The following is a 25,831-nucleotide window of genomic DNA, read 5'->3' on the forward strand; positions in this document are numbered from 1 at the left end:
AAGAGCATGAAATACCTGAAAAGGTAAATATGAAGGACAGGGAAAAGGAGAAAAATGTTATCTTCTTCTTTTACTCAAACTCTCTTCTATAAGGACTACATTTATATCAATCTATGTATACTAACATGTGGGGAAAATGTAATGTGTAAATAGGGGGAAAAGAAAGACCAAATAGAATAATCGTTCTCACACAAAGATTCACGTGGGAAGGGGAGGGGAAGAAAACTCCTATAAGAAGGAGAGGAAGAGAGGGGGGGGGTTACTTAAACCTCAATCTCAGGGAAATCAACTCTGAGAGGGAAAAACATCCAGATCCATTGGGATCTTGAATTCTATCTTACCCAACAAGGGTAGGGAGAAGGGAAAACCAAGGGGGCGAGGGGGAGAGGGAAAAGAAAAGGGAAGGGAAAGAGAGGGGGGAAGGGGATGGAACAAAAAGGGAGGGACTAAAAAGGGAAACATATCAAGAGAGGGGACAAGGGGAACCGATTTAAAGTAAATCACTGGACTAAAAGGTAGAGCCAAAGAAGAAAAGGTTAGAATTAGGGAAGGATACCAAAATACCAGGGAGTCCACAAATGACAGTCATAACTTTGAACGTGAATGGGATGAACTCACCCATAAAAAGTAGATGAATAGCAGAATGTATTAGAATCCAAAACCCTACCATATGTTGTCTTCAAGAAACACATATGAGGCGGGTTGACACCCACAAGGTCAGAATTAAAGGATGGAGTAAGACCTTCTGGGCCTCAACTGACAGAAAGAAGGCAGGAGTGGCAATCATGATATCTGATAAAGCCAAAGCAAAAATAGACCTGATCAAAAGGGATAGGGAAGGTAATTATATTTTGTTAAAAGGGACTTTAGATAATGAGGAAATATCACTAATCAACATGTATGCACCAAATAACATAGCACCCAAATTTCTAATGGAGAAACTAGGAGAATTGAAGGAAGAAATAGACAGTAAAACCATATTAGTGGGAGACTTAAACCAACCATTATCAAATTTAGATAAATCAAATCAAAAAATAAATAAGAAAGAGGTAAAAGAAGTGAATGAAATCTTAGAAAAATTAGAATTAATAGACATATAGAGAAAAATAAATAGGGATAAAAAGGAATACACCTTCTTCTCAGCACCCCATGGCACATTCACAAAAACTGACCATACATTAGGTCACAGAAACATAGCACACAAATGCAGAAAAGCAGAAATAATAAATGCAGCCTTTTCAGACCACAAGGCAATAAAAAAAATGATCAGTAATGGTACATGGAAAACCAAATCAAAAACTAATTGGAAACTAAACAATATGATACTCTAAAATCGTTTAGTTAGAGAAGAAATCATAGGAACAATTAATAATTTCATTGAGGCAAATGACAATGGCGAGACATCCTTTCAAACCTTTTGGGATGCAGCCAAAGAGGTAATCAGAGGTAAATTCATATCCCTGAGTGCATATATTAACAAACTAGGGGGAGCAGAAATCAATCAATTGGAAATGCAAATAAAAAAACTCGAAAGTGATCAAATAAAAAGCCCCCAGCAGAAAACCAAACTAGAAATCCTAAAAATTAAGGGAGAAATTAATAAAATCCACAGTGATAGAACTATTGATTTAATAAATAAGACAAGAAGCTGGTACTTTGAAAAAACAAACAAAATAGACAAAGTCAATCTAATTAAAAAAAAGGAAGGAAGAAAAGCGAATCAACAGCATCAAGGATGAAAAGGGGGGCAGCATCTCCGATGAAGAGGAAATTAAGGCAATCATTAGAAATTACTTTGCCCGATTATATGGCAATAAATACACCAATTTAGGTGATATGGATGAATATATACAAAAATACAAACTGCCTACACTAACAGAAGAAGAAATAGAATTCTTAAATAATCCCATATCAGAAAATGAAATCCAACAATCCATCAAAGAACTTCCTAAGAAAAAATCCCCAGGGCCTGATGGATTCACCAGTGAATTCTATTCTATCAAACATTCAGAGAACAGTTAATCCCAATACTATACAAATTATTTGACATAATAAGCAAAGAGGAAGTTCTACCAAACTCCTTTTATGACACAAACATGGTACTAATTCCAAAACCAGGCAGGTCAAAAACAGAGAAAGAAAACTATAGACCAATATCCCTAATGAATATTGATGCAAAAATCTTAAATAGGATACTAGCAAAAAGACTGCAGCAAGTGATCAGAAGGGTCATCCACCTTGATCAAGTAGGATTTATACCAGGAATGCAGGGCTGGTTCAATATTAGGAAAACCATCCACATAATTGACCACATCAATAAACCGACAAGAATCACATGATTATCTCAATAGACGCAGAAAAAGCCTTTGATAAAATACAACACCCATTCCTATTAAAAACACTAGAAAGCATAGGAATAGAAGGGTCTTTCCTAAAAATAACAAACAGTATATATCTAAAACCATCAGCTAATATCATCTGCAATGGGGATAAACTAGACGCATTCCCAATAAGATCAGGAGTGAAACAAGGATGCCCATTATCACCTCTACTATTTGACATTGTACTAGAAACACTAGCAGTAACAATTAGAGAAGAAAAATTAAAGGCATCAAAATAGGCAAGAAGGAGACCAAGTTATCACTCTTTGCAGATGACATGATGGTCTACTTAAAGAATCCTAGAGACTCAACCAAAAAGCTAATTGAAATAATCAACAACTTTAGCAAAGTTGCAGGATACAAAATAAATCCACATAAGTCATCAGCTTTTATATATATCTCCAACACAGCTCAGCAGCAGGAACTAGAAAGAGAAATCCCATTCAAAATCACCTTAGACAAAATAAAATACCTAGGAATCTATCTCCCGAGACAAACACAGGAACTATATGAACACAACTACAAAACACTCTCCACACAACTAAAACTAGACTTGAGCAATTGGAAAAACATTAACTGCTCATGGATAGGATGAGCGAATATAATAAAAATGACCATCCTACCCAAACTCATTTATCTATTTAGTGCCATACCCATTGAACTCCCAAAATATTTCTTTACTGATTTAGAAAAAAACCATAACAAAATTCATTTGGAATAACAAAAGATCAAGGATATCCAGGGAAATAATAAAAAACAAACACAAATGATGGGGGCCTTGCAGTCCCAGACCTTAAACTATATTACAAAGCAGCAGTCATCAAAACAATTTGTAAATAATTTTGACTACATCAAATTAAAAATCTTTTGTACAAACAAAACCAATGTAACTAAAACCAGAAGGAAAACAACAAATTGGGAAAAACTCTTCATAGAAACCTCTGACAAAGGTTTAATTACTCAAATTTATAAAGAGCTAAATCAACTGTACAAAAAACCAAGCCATTCTCCAATTGATAAATGGGCAAGGGACATGGTTAGGCAGTTCTCAGATAAAGAAATCAAAACTATTAATAAGCACATGAAGAAGTGTTCTAAATTTCTTATAATCAGAGAGATGCAAATCAAAACAACTCTGAGGTATCACCTCACACCAAGCAGATTGGCTACCATGATAGCAAAGGAAAGTAATGAATGCTGGAGGGGATGTGGCAAAGTAGGGACATTAATTCATTGCTGGTGGAGTTGTGAACTGAACCAACCATTCTAGAGGGCAATTTGGAACTATGCCCTAAGGGCAACAAAAGAATGTCTACCCTTTGATCCAGCCATAGCACCACTGGGTCTGTACCCCAAGGAGATAATGGACAAAAAGTCTTGTACAAAAATATTCATAGCTGCGCTCTTTGTGGTGGCCAAAAACTGGAAAACGAGGGGATGCCCATCAATTGGGGAATGGCTGAGCAAATTGTGGTATATGTTGGTGATGGAATACTATTGTGCTAAAAGGCATAATAAAGTGGAGGAATTCCATGGAGACTGGAACAACCTCCAGGAAGTGATGCAGAGAGAGAGGAGCAGAACCAGGAGAACATTGTACACAGAAACTAATACACTGTGGTATAATAGAACGTAATGGACTTCTCCATTAGTGGCGGTGTAATGTCCCTGAACAATCTGCAGGGATCTAGGAGAAAAAACACCATTCATAAGCAGAGGATAAACTGTGGGAGTAGAAACACCGAGGAAAAGCAATTGCCTGACTACAGTGGTTGAGGGGACATGACAGAGGAGAGACTCTAAACGAAACTCTAATGCAAATATTAACAACATGGCAATGGGTTCGAATCAAGAACACATGTGACACCCAGTGGAATCACGAGTCGGCTATGGGGGGTGGGGGGGAGGAAAAGAAAATGATCTTTGTCTTTAATGAATAATGCTTGGAAATGATCAAATAAAATATTATTGAAAAAAAAAGAAAGAAAATGAAAGTGGCTTATGTAAATAAAAACAGACTGGGACCTCCTAACCTTAGAACTAAATACACTGTCTATATGGCTGAGGGGGACAAAGGAAAAGTAAACCTGTAAAGATATAGGAATTACATATGGTTGGCAGAGGACTTCTCCTAGTTTTCTTTTGCTGTGAATCAAGTCATTTTTCTTCAAATTCAAAGAGGATATAAGGTATAAAATAAGAATAAAAATAAAGTTCTTTCTTCCAGAGGGATTTAAGTTGTCTTATAGAAATAATTTTCAAGACTTCCTAAAACCTATTTGCTCAGTCTTCCCTTTTTAAAATAATTACCCTTTTCCTTCCCCATCAGTTCTTAGTAGTGAGAAGGAATCAAGAAATAAACTTTCCATACCTCTAGAGGGATATTTATGTTCAAATCCTGGCCCTGCTTCTTACTATGTGGCCTTAGGAAAGTCACAACCTGTCTTGGTCTCGGTTTCCTTTGTTTGCCTCAGTTTCCTCTTTTGTGAAGTGGAGATAATAAAACCTAACTCACGGGGTTGTTGTGGGGATCAAATGAGATAACTATAAAGCACTTAACACATTAGCATGTTTATATAGATTTAATAATTTATATAGATTTAGATATCGTTATTATTATATTGTACAACTTGAGTAATGTATTGTAAAAAATAGACTCGAATACAGGACTACAATCCCCAAGAGCCTTTGTTCCACTTCCCCAGAATGCCTTGTAATCTCACCTGGGCCGAGATCAAGAAGGTATGTAAGCTGATTCAAAGGCTTTTGAGGGCTTGGCTCTTTTTGGACTTCCATTTTGGAGCAGGCTGTCTCTTGTGTGATGTGAGGTTATTTTGTCTAGGCCTCTGGCCTAGGCACATGTTTCTTACTTGTATATTCTTTAATCTTTAACCTTTAATAAACCTCTAAAAAATATAATACTCCTTGCAGAGGGAAACTAATTTCTACCTGCCTCAGTCTCCCCATCTCCCCTAAATTTTAATCTTTACAGTTTGGTGACCTAATGGGGAAAAAAAACTCAATCTTCTGAATTCTTTTCTAATCTTTAGTTCATCTTTTAATATCTAGTACCTAGGAAAAAAATTTTTTTGAGCCATATCTCTCTGGCCAAGGTTTTCTACCCTCGCAAAGCTGCTACAGGCTCCGGACCTGCTGCCCACCCCACCCGGCTGGGCCCTGCCGCTTCCTGCCTGCAGCCTGCAGCCCTAATAGTCCTCACCTGGTACCTGGTCCCGGCCTTGCCCACACCCAAAGCCGCTCCTGATCCTGGCCTCTCACCGGCCCGCTGCCTGCCTATTTCTGCGCCCCAGACCCTCGAGCACAACCCCAGACAGCTCATCACCCAGATCCTTGGAGCAGATCGCTCAGGACTCATTGCAACCAGCTGGTAACAGTATTGGCCACGTGGGCGGAGGGGAGAGTAGAGAGGGAAAGGAGACCGGGTAATTTTCCCTTAGGCTAAGCCTCCACGTGGATGGGGGTATTGACCACAGGGGGATCAGAGCAGGGGAGAGAGAGAAAAGACTAGAGAGAAGAAACATCTTTTCAAACAGAAACCTAAAAAGCAATGGGTTTAAAAGGATTTTTGACTCTTCTGGCAATTTCATTGATTTTACCTGCCTGTCTGGGAGCAGACTCAGCCCAAAGATCCAACTTTAACTTTGGGGAGGAAAATGGGTGGCCCAGCGAACTGGAAGCCAGGCCCAGAGACGGGAGGTCTCTAGTTAAAATCTGGCCTCCGATGCTTCCCAGCTATGGGGCCCTGGACGGATCCCTTGAACCCCATAGCCTAGCCTTTACTACTCTACCTTCGGACAATAGACATTTAAATGGATAATTAAAAACAAACAAACAAACAAACAAACAAAAAAACCCAAGGAACTTTGAAGAGACTAAAGGCTATATTCTAAGGAATTTCAGACTCCAATGGTTTATAAAAAAATCTCTGTATTCTATTGCATTGTTTTGTTTAAGATATAACTTTGTGATTTTAAGTTCATATATTACTGGATTGAATATTATTCTGTGAACTGAAGGTTGATTGAATTTATTTTGAATGTACTGAGTTTTAAAATTCTGTTGTTTTTCCCCTATAACTGTGTTGAACAAATATTATTGTGAATAAGCCCATATATGAAAAAACAGCTTTTTCTATTTTGCTGAGGATAGATGGACTTCAGAACTGGTTATAATTGTATTAACAACCTTGGAAATTTTAATGTGCTAAATACCTCAAATGATTTGATTTTAAGGGTTTTTTAAATATGATTTTTGGAATTTTTTTTTAACAATCTGGTTATTTTTGCCTGCCTCTACCACGAGGTAAGGCCCATTAGCTGAAGTGAAATACATTTTATAAACCCCCAACCTTCCCACATGTGAATGGAAGTTGGGCAGTTAATCTCAGGGCATTTGTATCCCTATAAGCCTCCAAGAAAAAGGAGCACCCCTTTATTTATGCTCTTCAGCTCACTATTTTACTTCTACCAGAATGATATATAGATTTCTTGATTATGTTCTAAACCCAAGATAAGTTTTACTTTGTTTTAAAAAATATGTTTAAATACAAAGGTTGAAGGATTGCTATGTTTGTAAAAATTGTGACAAATGTCCATCAATTCATAGGTTTTAAAAATGTCATACAGCAACTTATGTGAAATATGAAAGTGTGTTTGTTTGCTATTGTAATTAATTGGGCTATTGAGAATTTTGGGGATTTTGATATCTACATATTTGTACTACTGTATTTTTAAAGATGAAAAAATTGTTAACCTTGTTCAATTCATTTGCCTTCTACTCACAGTGATCATGGCCAGATACAAAGAGGAAATGGATCTCATTTTTTTGGTGAGAAAGCCTTGTATTTTATATTTTCTTAACTGACACAGAGTGTCAATGGTTATAAGCTATATTTTTGAATTTTTAAAGCTTTTTTATTATTATATTTTTCTTGCATGTGCAATATACTTTTTCAGTTTTTTTTATTATTTTTTCTCTCCTTTTTATATTTGAAGCACATGTCACCAGTATTAAGATTTTCTTTAACCTTTTGATTTTTAAGTTTAAGATACATTTGCTAATACATGCCCTAAAAGGCTTGTGACTATTAAAATGATGCCACTAATTATTTAAATAAATTATGGGACTTTGCTTAATGATTCTGTCTGATTCCAGGACAAGAGATACACACAAGAGCCATTTCATAGGGCCAAAGAAAGGCCAATCTAGGATGGATTGATGCACTTCTAGGCCAATACAAAGGTCTTGAACCTAGTGTGAAGACTCGAGGTTACTATGTTTAACATGTGTTAAGACATAGGCTTTCCTTGTATCCACACTCACCCTGAAGATACTCACAGACGAGTATCCCTGAAACCTTGGCTCCTATAATCTGGTCCCCTTTTCTGCCTCTCATAGTGTGGTACCTTTCTGTAGTCCTGGCACTGACTGGGTAAATGCATCATTACTTAGATCATTTTTATTGGGCCCTGATTCAAGGACCTGTTATAGATTTATTTTTCTTCTACTTGGAATTTTTACACATAAGACTTTGATAGTCTATATTTTCATCCAGAAATTTTTCTTTTCTTTTGGATTTTCTGATGTCTTTTTAATATCTCTTGCCAATTGATTCATATACCTCATACCTCAACCATGCATCACTAACTGATTCTGAATCTTTCAATCACCCACAACACGGGGGAATGTAAAAAAAATCATTATTTAAAATGCAAAGTTTAAATTCCTTTTGAGAAGAATTTTAGGTAAAGAAGATGCTACCTCTCTGAATCTAGAACTGAACTGTTGGAGAAGCCACCATGAAGAAGCCTCCAGACCACAAGTTGCACAAAATTGAACTTTGGGTGTGGTTGATTGAACATTTATTTGTATGTATACTTTTATGCCAAAGGGGACTGCCCCCTAACAGCTTTTTGTCAATGTGTTCAGCAATTATTGGTTTTATTCTTTTTTCTCTTATCCTCACACTATTGTAATCTTTTAAGTTTATTATGTTTTTATGATCCTTTTGGGGAAAAAATAATTTTTCCAAAAATGATCACACGAAGGAATGTAAAAAATAGACTCAAATACAGGACTACAATCCCCACGAGCCTTTGCTCCACTTCCCCAGAATGCCTTGTAATCTCACCTGGGCCGAGATCAAGAAGGTATGTAAGCTGATTCAAAGGCTTTTGAGGGCTTGGCTCTTTTTGGACTTCCATTTTGGAGCAGGCTGTCTCTTGTGTGATGTGAGGTTATTTTGTCTAGGCCTCTGGCCTAGGCACATGTTTCTTACTTGTATATTCTTTAATCTTTAACCTTTAATAAACCTCTAAAAAATATAATACTCCTTGCAGAGGGAAACTAATTTCTACCTGCCTCAGTCTCCCCATCTCCCCTAAATTTTAATCTTTACAGTATACAGTTCAATCCTACAGACTGCTCGTCTCTTAACTTCATGAGGAAATAAATATTTCATCACTTTTCCCACACCAACACCAATTGCTGCCTAATTGCCACCAAAAAAAGGTAAGCACAAGAGCTCTGGAAAGAGCAACATCACCCAGATCACTGGTCCTGTTTCCCTCACAGTCCTCAAAGTCATTGTTCAAAGATGCGGCTTTTGTGAACAAATCAGCTATTCCTACTAACTGCTTCTGCATTCACACTAACTATTAGTGCACAAAGGATACATAACATGTATCCTACCTTCTTTGGTGGCCATAAGATACCAAAAAACCAGAAAAAAGAATTCTTTCCACCAAATTCTTTGCCACTATTGAATGATATAACATCAGAAAGGATTGTGATTTTGTCATTGGAAATTATATTTGAGATACCTGCATTACTTTGCCACCCTAAAGACCCTGGGTGCTTTATATCTACCTGGCATTTGAAATCTTCTATATGTGCTATCTCCCCCATTAGAATGTGAGTTCCATGAAAGGAGGAACTGTCTCTAACTTTCTGTTTGGATCTTCAGCACTTAAGCACACAAAGTTCTTAATAAATGTTTTTATTAATTCATCCATTCAGTCATTCAATCCCAGATATTATGCTTGAATATGTACACACACACACACACACACACACATATGTATATATGAAGTTACAAAAATCACCTCTACTACCTGGGCCTCAAGCTCTTATCTATCTATAAAAAGGGTAAATTATACTAGATGAACTCTAGAGTTCTTTATAGCTGTAACTCAACTCATTCCACATTTGATTAAACACATATACACAAGTAGCCTTTTATAAAAAAGTTATTGGTAAGATAGATATTTAAAAGTCTAATTTTTATTCCTTTAAAAATAATAGTGGCAAAATCTGGACTAACTACATTATAAGAATGTTATGAAGTAGAAGTCAATCCCTTTCTAGTTGCACCCTGTGATAGACATTCAAGAATATATAGATGCAGAACTACTACACCATACTGTTGCTTATTCAAGAACAAGACTGACTTACTCAAGCTTCTAAGTATAAATTCAAAAATTACAGCTATGATTCAACTCAATCAGCAGGGAGAATTCCTTTATTATTGGCCCATTTAGTTCAACTCCCTAGAGTTACATGAAAGAGCAATGATTATAATAATATAATGTCTCATTTGCATTGAGAAAGTGAAATTTCTGAAAAACTGAAAGCTTATTCTAAAAAAGAATAAAGATCTGAAGATATCTAAAAAGACTAAAACTTAGAATACTATTGTACTATAGTTAGTTAGTAGTAGTCTCTCGGTAACCGAGGATGACGATTGTCTTTGTGCGTTTTCATCTATGATAGATGAGTGTGCACAAAGACACTTGTGCGTGAAGGAGATTTAAGTGGAAAAATCAATGCACAGAGACAGTCCCACTCTCTCGGCGTTGGAAGCCTGGGTCCAGTGGCACGAAAAATAGTTATACCTGGAGACTTCCTCAGCTGCATTGGATGGCTGTGTTGTCCTTTGTGCTCCAACACGCCCTAAGTACTCCACAGTGCTTTGCTGTGTCACCCTCTCAGCCATTGAACCTTCTTATTTGTTTCTTCCATCTGTTCAGCCAAAGCAGTCTTCACATGCTGGGGGAGCAAAGCCTTAGTTCACCAGGGGTCGACGACCCGATGGCTACCCTCACAAGGTTTAGCCGGCCTGTCGAAGCTGTTGCCCGGGGTGTGGCCGCTGCCACATGCTAGCAGCTACTGGGAGCCACAAGTGAGAGCTGGGTGTCAGGTGGGGGTCAGAGGCTGGAGAGCTGCCCTAGGAGGGCACGACAAGCCCTCCATACCAGAGATACTACCCCTCCCTGAGCACCCCATACACATATTGTGCTATAAGGAACAATAAACTACTTGATTTCCGTACAAACTGGAAAAGCCTCTATGAACTGATGCAGAGTGAAATGAGCGGAACCAAGAGAACATTGTACACAGAGACTGAAACACTATGGGACGGATCAATCGACTTTGCTACTGATAACAATGCAATGATCCAGTAGGATCCTGAGGGACTTATGAGAAAGAATGCTATCAAGAGAAAGAACTATGGGAATAGAAACACTGAAGAAAAACATATGATTTACTACTTGTTTATATAGGTATAGCATTTGGGGTTTTGGTTTTTAAAAGATTACTCTATTATAAAATGAATAATATGGAAATAGGTATTGAGTGATGATAAATATAGAACCCAGTGGTATTGCTTATTAGCTCTGGAAGCAAGGGAGGGAAAAGAGGAGGGAAAGGACATGAAGCATGCAACCATGGAAAAATACCCCCCCAAAATAAATAAATAAAAAGACTAGAACTCTGAAAATTTTAAATATTTTAAAAGAAAAGTGTCTCTTAAAATACCACAAATACCTTGGCTCTATTACAAGGAACATTCAAGATAATTTAGCATGTTTCTTGATGGCTCAATATTACTATGAATATCAATTATTTATTCATTCTTCTTTCAAATATTGATTGGTTGGATATTATGTGCATAAATCCCATGCTTTATTCCTCTCACCATCTTAGCTAGCCAGAGGAATAGTCATAAACTAGATCTAATAATTACTCACAAATGTTCTACTTATGTAATGACAATCTCTGACATTCTTTTTATTTCTCCCAACATATTCCAAACCTTCTTTTCTCTCCTCAAGTCTCCAAGCACTTCCGACAATTTCACCTCTCTCATTAGCTGAGGATCTTGCCTCTAACTTGGCTGAGAAAATTATGGGCCTTCCATTTGAGTTCCCTTTCACCTCATCTCTTCGTCTCAAAACCTCTTGATATAATTTCTCAGTCCCTTCTCCATTCTCCCCAATCTGGCTATTGGGACATTTCTCCTAGCCAAGTTCAACCCTTTTACATGTGCCCTTGTTCCCATCCCTTCCTGTTTAATCCAACTGATGGTATATTCAATCATCGTCACTCTGATTAACATAGAAGGTTCTTGCCAGTATGGACTTTTTCATTCTTTATACTTGTGTTCTAATAACTAACACACTGCCTGACACAGAAGAGATGCTTAATAAATACTTGTTAATTGATAGACATAAATGAGACAAACCCCTAAGGTTAAAAACTATATACATAGTTACTGACTACACTATGGGTATTACGGTGAACATTGGGAATACAAAGATAAATAAAATTAGGTCACTTCTTCCAAGGAGCTTATTATATTTTAGTGCAGCAATGAATGCCCTTGTAGACCACTGAAATGCACAGTGACTAAATTAGAAGTAAAATGTATGAATTTTATGACAGTGGTTTGCCAACTAGGGCTTGCTACTATCACTTATTTCTGGGTTTGTTTGTGGCTGCATAACATCAAAGTTTTCAAATGTAAGAGTAAAAATAAGCACGAACACAAACTCAATCATGAAAGAGCCATTTCTCTTCATTTCCTACCTAGCTATATCCTTTGATCTGGACTGCAATATAGCCATGTTGGAGCCTCAACAATCAAAAATCTCATCTTGTATGTGATATTGCATCAGCTTTGGTAGTCACATCTCATCAGTTTCCTTAGTGCCCTTTGATTATAGGACAATGCAAAGTACTCCTCCCAAAGCCACCAATTAAACAGAGCTTCCCAGGTCAACTATGTCTTCTTTTCCCAACAAGCTACATTTACTTAAGAGTGAAATCTATCATGATCATCCCATTTATCCAGTGTGTTCTTTACCCTCAATTCCTGCCTTTATTGTTAGGCCTTATCTTTTCCCCATTGGATTGTGAGCTCCTTAAAAGTAAGAACTTTCTTTTTTATTTGAATCCTCACTGTTTATTAGCACAGTGCCTGGCACACTGTAGGCATTTAATAAATTTAGGATTGATCATATAAATGGTAATTATTTATGTAAGTCCACTAATTTCTTTAAGTTCTAATTTAGATAGCAATAAAGTTATATTTCTTTCAACCTAATAAAAAGCTACAATTTTCCAATTTGTTCTCTCTGAATTTGTTTTTTGCCTCCCTCCTGTATTTTAAGGAAATCTATGGGACACATAATTAATTCTTTCATTTAAGACATTAAGGCATACTGAAGACCAATTAAAGGGAGAAAACAAATATAAAATGTATTTTTAAAGTCAATGACCTATGAATGAAAAATCACCAAAATGGAAAAAGAGATCCAAAAACCTATGGAAGAAAATAATATATTAAGAACTAGAATTATATATGGGGACGCTAGCAATTTCCTAAGACAATAAGAAATAATAAAGCAAAATCAAAAGAATGAAATAGAAGAGAGTGATAAACATCTTATCAAAAAAACTGACCTAGAAAATAGATCAAGGAGAAAATAATTAGAATTCCTGGAAAGTTAAAACTGACCTAGAAAATAGATCAAGGAGAAAATAATTGGAATTCCTGGAAAGTTATGATTAAAAAAGAGTTTAGACACCATAATCCAAGAAATCATTAAGGAAAACTGCCAGAAATTCTAGAAACAGAGGACAAGATAGAAATAAGAAGAATTCACCAATTACCATCTCAAAGAGAACCAAAGATGAAAATGCACAGGTACATCATTGCTAAGCCATGTTAAGAAAAAATACTATTAACAACAAAAACTCCACCAATTTAAATACTATTCAAATAACACAAGACTTAGCAGCTACAACATTAAAAAAATAGGACATGGATCACAGCATTTCACAGAGCAAAAGAACTGCACTTATCATCAGGAATTACATCTAGCAAAGACTAGCAAAATTATAAAAGAATACTTAAGCTAAATGAGTTTCAATTATTCTTAGGGAAAAAAATCTAGAACTCAGCAGAAAATGGTGTAGAGAGCATAAATATTCTGCAAATGTCTTACTTCAACACTCATCATACTAGGAAGGTGATCCTGCATCCCTGAGGGGATGTGGCATTGGAACAAAAGTTTCATTGGGTATGTACAAGCTGGAAACACTTGTTTTGCAAAGTCCTGGTAACAGACTGTCTCTGCTGCCTAAGGTCCAAGTTAGCAAAATATAGTCTTGGTAATAAGTTAACTGAGACCAGATGGACTAAAGTGATTAAATTAAATATTGATAGGAACTTAGGAGAAACAGGCCTAATATTACAATGCCAGAGTAGCTACATTGTTGTTTTTTTATAAAGAAAACAAGATGGAAATATACATTAGGAGCTATAAAGCTGTTCATGCTCATTGACCTAGAGATTCCATTACTAAGGTATTACTAAGGTAATAATTACCCTTATTGAGAGGGTAAAAAAAGCTATGTATGTATGAAAATATTCATGAAAGCTTTGTTATGACAAAATAACAGAAATCACAGATGCAATGAATGGGAGAAATGGCTAAATGGATGTGATATTTTAATGTAACATATTGCATTGTTATTAGAAATGACAAATATTGTAAATATAAAGAAAATAAGGGAAATATATGAAAAGATGAAAAGAGAAGAAAAGAATAATATAAACCATGATTCCATTTTTAAAATATCAGATAGAAAATCAAGAGAAAAAAGCATCTAAGTGAAATAAATTCAAAGGTAACTCAAAAACAAATTAGCATACATATATAATTCACATATTTTAAATAAATTATAAACAATGTGGAATTTATGCTTTTGCACATACTTTTTATGCATTTGTTTACAAATGTTTTGCTGATGGTGGTTATTACTGAGTATATAATAAAACAACTTTAAAATAAAATGAAAAATCAACTGATATAACTCATCTCTAGAGTTTTACTTTAACTTACTCCAAAGTTAACTGTTATATTTTCAGTGAGGAGAAAATGATTTCTAGAATCATAAAGAGAATACTGTTTGTTGAAATAAGTAAGAAAAAAGATAAAGAGATAGTTTATAAATAAAGATATGAACTTATTTGGGGATAGTGATCTTTTAAGATAAATAGGATATCATGAATTCAAATTATGAATGCCACAATATAAAAATTATTTTCTTCATAAAAAATCTTTAAAGTATTCAGTCCAAAATATAATCATCTATAATTCATAAATCAAAGAATCAAAGCCAGAAGGGATCTCTAAGACTAAATGGTCCTATTTCTTCATTTTTCACATAAGAAAAATAAAGTACCAAAGTAAAGTAATTTGGTTAGAGACCAATAGCTGGTAATTATCTGAAGTAGGAGTTGTACCCAGGTCTTCCTAACTTCAAACCTATATCTCCTTAACCTCCAAAATTAAAAGCAAGGAATAAGTAAGGCATAGAGAAATTAAAGGATTTGGTCTAACTACAGTAGGTCAGAGCTAGAACTTAAACCTAGGCCTACCAATTCTAAATCCATACTTTTTCCACTGTCTCTCACAGACAGCAAATAGCAAAATATGAACTTAACTCCTAAGGCTGTCAAAGCTATGTATTTTAAATATTGCTTGCAGTGAAGCAGTTAAGCAACAATCACAATATCTATGTGTAGTTATTTTTTTTTAAACCCATAACTGTCCTAATAACAACTCTAAGACAGAAGGGCAAGGCCTGGACAAACAGGGTTAAGTGATTTGCTTAGGGTCACACAGCTAGGAAGTATCTGAGGCCAGACTTGAATCCAGGTCTGAACCCAAGGTCCTTTCCAATGTACTACTACTTAGCTGCCCCATGTAATCATTTCTTTTTTTGTTTTTCTTTTCTTTTTTTTTAAACCCTTACTTTCCATCATAGAATCAATATTGTGTATTGGTTCCAAGGCAGAAGAGAGGTAAGTGCTAGGCAATGGGGGTTAAATGATTTGCCCAGGGTCACACAGCTAGGAAGTGTCTGAGACCAGACTATGTAATCATTTCTAAGGAGAAGCTTAGCCCATGGATTTTTTTAGGGCAATTCATACCCTAAACTGTAATGACAGTAGCAGATTTCTTCATTTTTAAAAGAAGCCTCTCCAATTTCTAGCATATGCAGAATTGGTTTCTACTATATCTCCCACAATGATTGAAAAAACATGGACATTCCCTGTTCTAAATAAAGGGATAGTAATGGACTGCTATGAGAAACTTGTAGTGAATGTTTACATCCTTAAATTGGTACAATTGTATCATTTGGTTGATATCTAGACTTTCTCTTAATTCAGATTAACCCAAAAGGACTTCATCCAAAGTCCCCGAACTTCATAAAAATATATGTAATTTTTTAAAAGACTACCATTAAAAAAAAGTCAACTATCAAACATTGTATCTTACCATGCTCCAACATCTCCTCTGCTGTCTGTAGTGTAATCATTCATGCAACCAAGTAATGTTTCATATATTTGGGAAACATTTTCTTTACATATAACATCATCTTGAGATCCTTCAGCCTTCACTCCTACCGTCTGACAAACCCTGAAAAAGGTATACATGCTTAAATCATGTCTTCTCATCAAAGCTTATATCTTCTTTTCCATATTATATATTATGGCAGTATGGTATATTTTCCCAACACAGAAAGTTAAAAATTAATCAATATCCTCCCTCCCCCCCATACCATTTCCTAGATAGGCCATTTGGTTCTGTGAAATTATCACTAGATTTCAGGTCTTAAAGAGCTAAGCTCTTCCTGCTACCTGTTTGTGACCCAACTTTTCTGAGCCTCTACATCCTTACCTGAAAAGAGGACCAAATAACAAATACTTATTTAACACTAAACATTATTCCAGGAACCACGTCAGAACCAGAGATATAAAAACCAGATAGGTCCTACTCTCATGAAGCTAACATTATCCTGAGTCTCACATTTACAGATAAGTGTAGATTTTAAGCTGGAAAAGGGAGAAAGACCAAGTAAGAGGCTATAGAAGGGATGCAGGCAAGAGGTGAACAGGCTCTGAACAGGCATAGAGGCTGAGTGATTGTAGAGAAGGGAACTGATGAGAGGAAATGGAATCTTAAATAAGACTAAATATTTGGAGAGGAGGTAGGGTAGAAAAGTAAAAGTAAAGTATCAATAATGATGTATAGGTAGCAAACTGTGTGACTTAATGGAAATAGAGAAGTTAGAAGAAGTGGTTTTAGGAGGAAAGATAATGAGTTCTGTTTTGGAAAAATTAATTCATACACATTATATACATACTATCTCTATCTCAGAGGCATTATGTAAAGAAAGTGCTTCTGTAAAACCATAATGTTCCACATAAATAAAAATCAGTATTATTATCTCCCAGGGCTTCTAAAGCCACAAGTCACTATATAGTGGACATAATTCCATGAAAACACAAAGAATCAACATACACACTGTGAATCTTAAAACTACTCAGACTCTACTTTAGAAGATTTGATTAAGCTATTCCCCATTTTTAACAATGGAGGTACTTGATCAGGAATATATTGGGAACTTTTAAAATTACTCCACCCTACTAAGACAGTACCTTAGGGGAAGATAAAGTTGCAAACTCCTGATTGAACAATGAAAAGTCCCTAACTCATAGTAAAGCTAGAACCTTAAGCTATTTTTAGATCTAATACAAAAAGGTGCTAAGTACCTATAAAGGTTAAATTAGTACCTTAAAGGTCAAGCAACTTACAAAAGGTAAGCTTAACAAAGAGGTGTGAAGTACTCAGAGGATTTAATCTAACCAGAGAAGGTGAGAACCAAAGAAGATGAGAACTAAGAATTGGCAGTCCTGGGGAAAAACATCTACTGTGATTGGTAGATATGAAAATTTAGGGTAGGTGATATAAGAGAAAATTTCTTTAAAAGGAAGGGGTAAAAGGTAATTTGTTAGTTGGGAGTTAGAGAGGAGTTGGAGTTTGGAGTTGAAGCGAGGACATTTTCTGAATTCAGTTCAGGAGATTGAGTTCAGTGGAGGACTGGAACTTGCTTGGAGAAGATCTTGTGGTGAGTGATAAAGACTGACTCGCTCTCCCTTAGGCTCAGGTCTAGATCATTTTGGCCTGGGCCTTTTTCTACTGCTTGGCTATTCTCTTCTCCTCTCCTCTCTCTCTTCCTCTCTCTCTCTCTCTCTCTCTCTCTCTCTCTCTCTCTCTCAGCCTCTCTCTCTCTCTCTCTCTCTCTCTCTCTCTCTCTCTCTCTCTCTCTCTCGCTCTCTCTCTCTCTCTCTCAGCCTCTCTCTCTCTCTCTCTCTCTCTCTCTCTCTCTCTCTCGCCTCTCTCTCTCTCTCTCTCTCTCTCTCTCTCTCTCTCTCTCTCTCTCTCTCTCTCTCTCTCTCTCTCTCCTTCCCTTAATTCCCTCATTTATAGTAATTAAAATCTCCATAAATCCCCAGCTGACTTGGGTACTATATATTGGGAATTTCCCATGGCAACCACTTATTTTAGATTTTAAGTCAAAAGACTAAAATTTATCTTTACAGTTTGGCCAAAACCTTTACAGAATTTGGCATTTTACAGTTTTTTAACATTCACAATACTGAAAACAGATATTAACCCAAAAATCTTGCATGCATTTAGCTGTAGTCCAACCTTTACTGACATTATTAACAAAAACAAAACATAAAGTAAGCCACGAACATTTTATCAATGTAGAAATTAATATTTAATTAGATTTTTTTACTTGACAAGAGTTTAGACTGAAGGAAAATTTGTAAGACCTACTTGGTAATTGCTTTCAAGGCATCTCTTCTTGCTTCAGCAAAGCTCAAATCCTTAGAAGAAATATGAGTAACTGCCTTTAAACCTTCTAACACCTGAAAGGCAACATGAAAATCATTAGGACAGATAAAAACTATCATAAGAAAATTCCATTTCAAAAGCCCAATTTAGTAGTACAAGACAGTACAATCTAACAGAGAGAGCACTAGTCTAGGTTTCAGGAGATCTGGATTCAAGATTCAATTCCAACACATATTAGTAACCTTATGCAAACCACTAAGCTTCTGTAACACTCAATTTCCTCATCTGTAAAATGGGGATAATATTTATAATTATCCTTCTTATTCTAAGGGTTCATAAGATCAAAATGAGATGTGTTGGCTATTGTAAACCTTAAAATTTCTTAGACTTATAAATGTTGGAAATTTCACCATTGGGAAATTTCATACTTGGAAAATTTCTTAGTGATAGTCTATTGGAATGTGAACCCAATTGACAAGGGAGGTTCTTCCTCCTCCTTTCTTAAGATTACTTTAGGACAGAAACCTTTTGCTAAACAATGGAAAGGGCTTTGACCTATGCTTAAGCACAGAACAGGAAGTTCTTTGAGTCATGATTGATTTTAGAATTGATACAATAGAGATACTTGGAATGACAGAACCAGGTCTTGGAAAATACAATTTCCACCCTACTCAGTCCTAACAGGATTTAGGAAGGGCTGCAACATAGATCAAGATTTAATTATTTGAGAATATGACCTTCAACAGACATGTGCAAAGCCACAGACCTCTGGGCAGTCCTGGGTTAAGCTAGAGCCACCATTGGCACAGGGAAGACATGGACAGTGATTGGTAGATGTGAGAACTGAGGGGAGGGAACTTGGATGGTTTCCTTAAAGATAGAGGGGTCTGAGGATGGAGGAGGTTGGTTGGAGAGTTTTTTGGCTCTGAGAGGTTGTGCTGCTCTGAAGGAAGCTGGAGGTGGAGGCCCCTGAGACTGTTTTCTCCATTTTGGTCATGTGAGTAATAGGGACTGATCTCCTTTCTTTGCCTCAGCTATCTAAGGGCTTGGGCCTTTTGGCCCAGCCTAAACAGAAGGGGTATTTAAGCCCTATTTCCTTCTCTCCCCTTTCTCTCTCCCTCTCTCTCTCTATCTCTAATTCCTTTCTTCCTCCTGTTTGTAATTAAACTCTATAAAAGGTTGACGGCTGACTTGAGTTTTCATTTAGGAATTACATAGCTGAATTCCTTGGCGACCTTAAATTAATATATATCAGTCTTTTAAAGTGATTTCCTTGTCACACTATCTAAAAATAACATACTCAGCTCCCCAACTCCCATCTCCAGTTCTCTAATTCCTATTCACCTCATTCCTGACTTTATAGTTAAATAATTCACCTATACATTATTTTCTGTTCTGAATTCCTTGCTCCCTAGTCCTATCACTACTAATATTTTGCAAACCACAATCCTGGACTATTTCCTCTATCTGTATCCTTTGTCTCTACTGTTGAATGGAACTAGAGAAAATCACAAACCTGAACCAATTAGGTACTTGTTTGTAGCAAGGCACATCTTTTTACAAGCCTAACTGATTTTTCTATCCCATTTCACACAAAGACTGTTTCAAAATTTCACCTCTATCCTCAAATCTCATATACCATTCTCTCACCTAATCAGCTCTACAAAGGACTTGAATTTATGCTGTAGTGAGAAAACAAGGAATCACTGTTGGTGTTATCCCTCCTTTCTCCTCAACATCTCAAAACTCCTTGATAAAGGCTGATCTTAAACTGAGAAGTTTCAGTAGGGAGGAGAGGGGAGGGAAGGGAAGTTGTCTATGTTGATTGCTCCTACTTTTTCTACTTTCCCTTATTTTTCAACTACTTGCATTCTAGATTCTTGAACTACCATTCAATTAAAACTGCCATATCTAAAGTTATCAATGTTCTCAACAACAAAATTTGGTGGCTTTAAAGTAATCTTTCTTTTCAACTTCTCCAAAGTATCTGATACTGGCATTCAACTTCTCCTCTCAGAAACACCCTCTTCTCTGTGCAGTTTTTTGTTTGTTTTTGTTTGTAGGGGATTTTTTCTTTATTTGTTTTGCAGAAGTAGTCTCACTCATTCCTCTACCAATCTAATTTTTTCTCAGTTTTCTTTGCTGGTTCATAATCCAAATCATTACCCCTAAATATAGGTGTTTTCCTGAACATTCATCTATTCTCTTTCAATCTCCAATTCAAACACTTCATCAGCTCTCAATATGTTTTAATAATTATCTCTGTATAAAGATAATTCTTAAATCTATGTATCTTACTCTAGCCCTCCTGAACTATAGTCACACATTTCCAATTTCACACGATGTTCCAGGGGCACCTCAAACTCCACTTGACCAAATCTAAGAGCTGAGCTTATAAAACCTCATTATTTTATAGTTGAAGAAAACTAAGGATGAGAGAAGTCAAGTGGTTTATCCAAGATTATATTGCCAATAATTTGAAAAGTTGCAAACCAAATTTTCTACTACTTTCCTCACAGCAAAATGATTTTTCAGAGAATTCTTGCTTCTACTTAGCACATTGAATTCCATTCCAATAATTAGTTCAGTTGGAACTAATTTCCACAGAGGTTCTTTATTTTGTATGCATATGACAACAGAGCATAAAAAAAACCTTATTTGTATTTTATTCTCATATTTCCATCCTCATTTTCTATCTTTGATTCCTCTTCAATTCTTAAGGGCTTTTCTCTCAGATATACACACAAGAACTTTAATGAATTTACCACATCAAACTGAAAATAGTGCTTGGATTAAAAAAAAATTATAATTGAATTCCCACAACTCCTAATATGCATGTTCTGGTCAAGAAAAGCTACTTCAAACTTATTATATCTCAAAACCCATATACTTTCATTAGTATCAAAACCAGGGCTCACCAACTTAAGTTTGCCTTTTAGGAAAAAACTTGGAAAGGAACCCAAAGCCAGTGAAAACCCACAGCGAATCATTTCTTCTGTGTTCTGAAGTTCAGAAATATAATTCTTCATCAGTTCATCTGGAAAAAAGAAAGTAGAGAATGCATAACTGTTTCAGGAAATCTATATTCTTCAGGAATTATTTTAAAATATGAGTAGTATAACAACCTAAGTATGAAAGTAGAATATTCCGGCATGGAGGAGAGCCAGTGATGTAGATGGGAGTATTGTGAATGAGGAACAGTAAAAAGATCAGTATTGCTGGGTCATAGAGAATGTGATATAGAATTAAGAGTAAGGGGGGCAGCTGGGTAGCTCAGTAGATTGAGAGCTAGCCCTAGAGATGGGAGGTCCTAGGTTCAAATCTGGTCTCAGACACTTCCCAGCTATGTGACCCTGGGCAAGTCACTTGACCCCCATTGCCTAGCCCTTACCACTCTTCTGCCTTGGAGTCAATACACAGTATTGACTCCAAGACAGAAGGTAAGGGTTTATAAAAAAAAAAAAGAATTAAGAGTAAGTACAGTAAGAAATAAGGCTTTAAAAGGCAAACAGGATTTTATATTTGATACTGGAGGTACTAAGAAGCCACTAACTGAGCAAGTGTGCATATGTATGTGTGAATGCATGAGAGAGAGACAGAGAGAGAACTGGGGACAGAGGAATAACATGGACAGACTGGCACTTAAAGGAAATCAATTTAATAGCTGAGAGGAGGGGGAGCTGAGCCAAGGAGAGCAATTAAAGGACTATGTATCTAATGTCCATTAATGTTAACTCCTTGTGACATGAAGAAAAATACCTTAATGAGTAAATATATATATATATATATATATATATATATATATATATAATTCTGAATGTTCTCTAAGAAAGGCTAAATGTAAAAGTAAAAACTATAACATGTTTATTTTTCTATGTACTTAACAAAGATTATTATCTAGGTATGAGGTGAAGACTGCCTATTCCAATGTAGTATCAGTGTGAGTGGAGAGAAAGGGACATATTAAAAAGTCGTTGTGAAAGCAAAAACAAGACTTGAAAACATAATAGTTAAGGGGAATGAGTGCCAATAAACATTGAAAGTTGTGAGCCTAGATGACTGATAGTGTCCTCAAGAATAACAGGAAAGTCTGGAAGAGGAGAAGATTTTGGGGGAAGGATAACAAGTTGTGATTTAGACACATCAAGTTTGATATTTTTCTGGCACATCTAGTTTGAGATGTCTAAGAAGCAGATATAGATGCAAGACTGGAAGTTAGGAAAGAGGTTAGGGCTGCATAAATATATAATAATAAAATAGATTTTCTGTAGTGGTTTAAGGATTACAAAATGTTTTATAAATACTGTTTTATTCTCTCAACAGTAAATTATTATCTCCAACTTGCCCAGGATCATATATTTAGTAAGTATACAAGGCTACAGTCACATTCTTTTCACCTCCTAGCTGCCTAGATCTGAGAAACACCTACACAGAGATAATTGAATCCAGATAAGGTCACTAAGTAGGTCAGTATAGAGGGATAAGGGAAGAGATCCTACTCTATTTGCCTGAACAGATATGATGAACACAGTAATCAAGTCTAAAGTAGATTAGGAAAGAAATGGACAGACTGTCTGGAGGATTTTCACTAGAAAAGACTTCATTCACTTTTAACTTTATATCTTCAATATATAGTCTAGTTATTAGACCACAATAGTTACTTAACAAATGTTTACTGGTTGGTAGATTCTTAGATAAATATTTTTCATAAGTGACATAGGTGGACATAGTTTTTAGTTTTGTAAGGTTATAAATACTTTCTGTAGAAATTTCAACTTTTATAGAAAAAAAACAACACATCAAATTATGGATGTGGATCTCATTCCAAATTTTCCTTTTATCCTTATTTTCAAAGGATCTAAAAATGTTTTAGAATACAATGGATTAAAGTGAAGAAGAAGGTATATAAAGCATACAAGAATCTTTCTAGTAACCCAGAGAGATCAAATAGGAACATTAACAAGAGTTAACATCCTTTTGAAACATTGTAATGGATGATGACAACAGATTCTAACTTCATTGTGATCTTCAATGCTAATGACATAAAAAATTGTACACATCTGAAAATCAAATCACACTTCTAAGATAATGAATTGCAAAAGCCTTTCAGAGATAAAGAAAGCATTTAATAATTAAGAATTTTTGACAAGGCACTTATTTCCTATAACTCCTGAATAAAACTGCCACAGGAATATGGAAAATGTAACTGTATAATTGCCATAAGTAAGGGTGAGAGTCATAACAGAGAGAACCATGTTCTGAACTATATCCCCACCTAATCTTATACTAGTGGGTGGGAAATCTCAGAGCTGGTCTAAGGGAGTCAAAGTGCTACTTCCAGGCAAAGGTTAAAGGGTGTCTGCTTTTGATGAAAGAGCATAGTAGTCATAATGGGAAGATGGTAGAGTAGGGTATGAGACTACTTCACTCTCCAAACACCTGCATAATAAAAAGTAACAGCACAGGATCAATGCCAAATATAGAAGAAAAAAAATTTTTTTAAAATCTAGAGTGAAGCAAGGGAGCCACGGATAATATGGGAGATTGGATTTGGCTATCTCCTGATTATAACAATGAAGGTACTTAGTTCTTCCTTTATTGGGAAGATTAAATTGTAATCCCCTGTCTATTTTTAGATTTTAATCCCCAACGTGTTAATTCAGTATTTAAAGCATATCTACCCATTTTAACTACAAAAAGGTGTTAACTAACCAAAAAATGTGTTAACTAACAAAAAAAGGTATTAACTAACCACAAAAAGGTGTGAACACCCATTTCATACATTAAGTGGGCAGTCCTGGAGAGAAGCATCTGCTATGATTGTAAAATTTAGGGGAGATGACACAAGAGAAAAAGGTCTTTAAATAGAGAAAATAGAGGCACACAGAAATTAGATTCAACATTCAGTCACTCATAGTTGAACTGGAGATCGATCAATCAAGCATTCAGTCACTCGGAGGAGAGACTGGAAGATCAGTCACTCAGAGTTGGCCTGGAAGACAGACACTTGAGGAGGGACTGGAAGAAAGACACTCAGACTTGTGTGAAGACACTTGGCTGTGAAACTGGAGGAGCTCCTGCAGAGACCTCAAGCTGCTTCTCTCTCTCTCTCTCTCTCTCTCTCTCTCTCTCTCTCTCTCTCTCTCTCTCTCTCTCTCTCTCTCAAAGGTTGAGGGAAAATTAGGGGGGAAAAAAGAGCAATGCAATAGAATTATGAAAGAAAGGTCATTCCATTTGAAAAAGGAATCCAAAAAGCCAGAGGAAAAAAAATAACTCATTAAAAATCAGAATTGGACAAGGGGGAAAAAAAGATTTCCTAAGATAAGAAGTAACAAAGCAAAATTAAAAGAATAAAATAAGAGAAAAGAATATGAAGACAGGTCAAAAGGAGAGAAAAAGAAAACAAACAGTGAAGAAAAATAGAATGGAGAGAAATTCACAAGTAATTATAACTTTTAATGTAAATGTGATCAATTCACCCATAAAACACAAACAGATAGCAGAATAGATCAAAACTTCAAACCCAAAAATTTGCTGTTTATAAGAAAGACAATTAAAATAAGAGATACACATATGGTAAAAATTAAGGGTTGGAGCATAATATACTGCTTCAACTGAAACAAAGAAAGCCTGGGCAGTAATCATGATCTTCAAAAAAGGTAAAATAGAATTATCCAAAAGAGATAAACAGTGAAATTATATTGTGTTAAAATTATTAAATTTAATCTGAATTAATTATTAAAATTAATCTGAAAATTATTGGACTACCTGAAAGCCAAGATCAGAAAAAGAGCTTAGACATCATCTTTCAGGAAATTATCAAAGAAAACTGCCTTGATAGTCTACAACCAGAGGGTAAAATAGAAATCCAAAGAATCTGCCAATCACCCCCTTGAAAAAGATACCAAAAGGATAACTTCCATGAATATCATAGTCAAATTTCAAAACTCCCATATCAAGTAGAAAATATTGCTAACAGCCTAAAAGAAATAGTTCACAGTCATAACAACAAAAGATTTAGCAGCTTCTACATTAAAGGATTGATGGTCCAGGGGGGCAAAGGACCTAGGACTTAACCAAGACTCACTTACCCAGCAAATCTGGACATAATCCTTCAAGGGAAAAAAATGTGTATTCAATGAAATATAAGTCATTCAAACATTTCTGATGAAAAGATCAGAGCTGAGTAGAAAATTTCACTGTCCAATATGAGACTCAATAGAATCATTAAAAAATAAACAGGAAAGAGAAATCAAAATTGTTTACATACTTATAGGGGAAAATGATTCTTGCAACTCCTAAGAATTTTATCATTATTAGGACATAAATTGTGTCCTTTGTGTGAATTGATTATGATGGGATGATCTCTAAAAAATTAAAACTAGGGTATGAGAAAGAGGAAAAAGGAAAAATAGAATGGGGTAAATTATC

At 35.7% G+C, this 25,831-nt stretch overlaps 1 protein-coding gene across 4 annotated transcripts in view; it reads right to left on the reverse strand.

Moving 5' to 3' along the window:
• The window catches only part of TBCD (tubulin folding cofactor D), a 537,579-nt gene that overhangs the window by 66,330 nt on the left and 445,418 nt on the right, over window positions 1-25,831 (reverse strand). For all 4 annotated transcript variants that reach the window (XM_056814255.1, XM_056814257.1, XM_056814256.1 and 1 more), the window contains exons 28-30: window positions 21,319-21,437; window positions 18,383-18,474; window positions 16,034-16,174 (exon numbers count right to left, since the gene is read on the reverse strand). In XM_056814255.1, coding sequence (XP_056670233.1) covers window positions 16,034-16,174; window positions 18,383-18,474; window positions 21,319-21,437 — 352 coding nt within the window. The remainder of the gene's footprint in view (window positions 1-16,033; window positions 16,175-18,382; window positions 18,475-21,318; window positions 21,438-25,831) is intronic.

The sequence above is a fragment of the Monodelphis domestica genome, chromosome 2 (assembly GCF_027887165.1).
Source record: "Monodelphis domestica isolate mMonDom1 chromosome 2, mMonDom1.pri, whole genome shotgun sequence".
NCBI classification, from domain to species: domain Eukaryota; kingdom Metazoa; phylum Chordata; class Mammalia; order Didelphimorphia; family Didelphidae; genus Monodelphis; species Monodelphis domestica.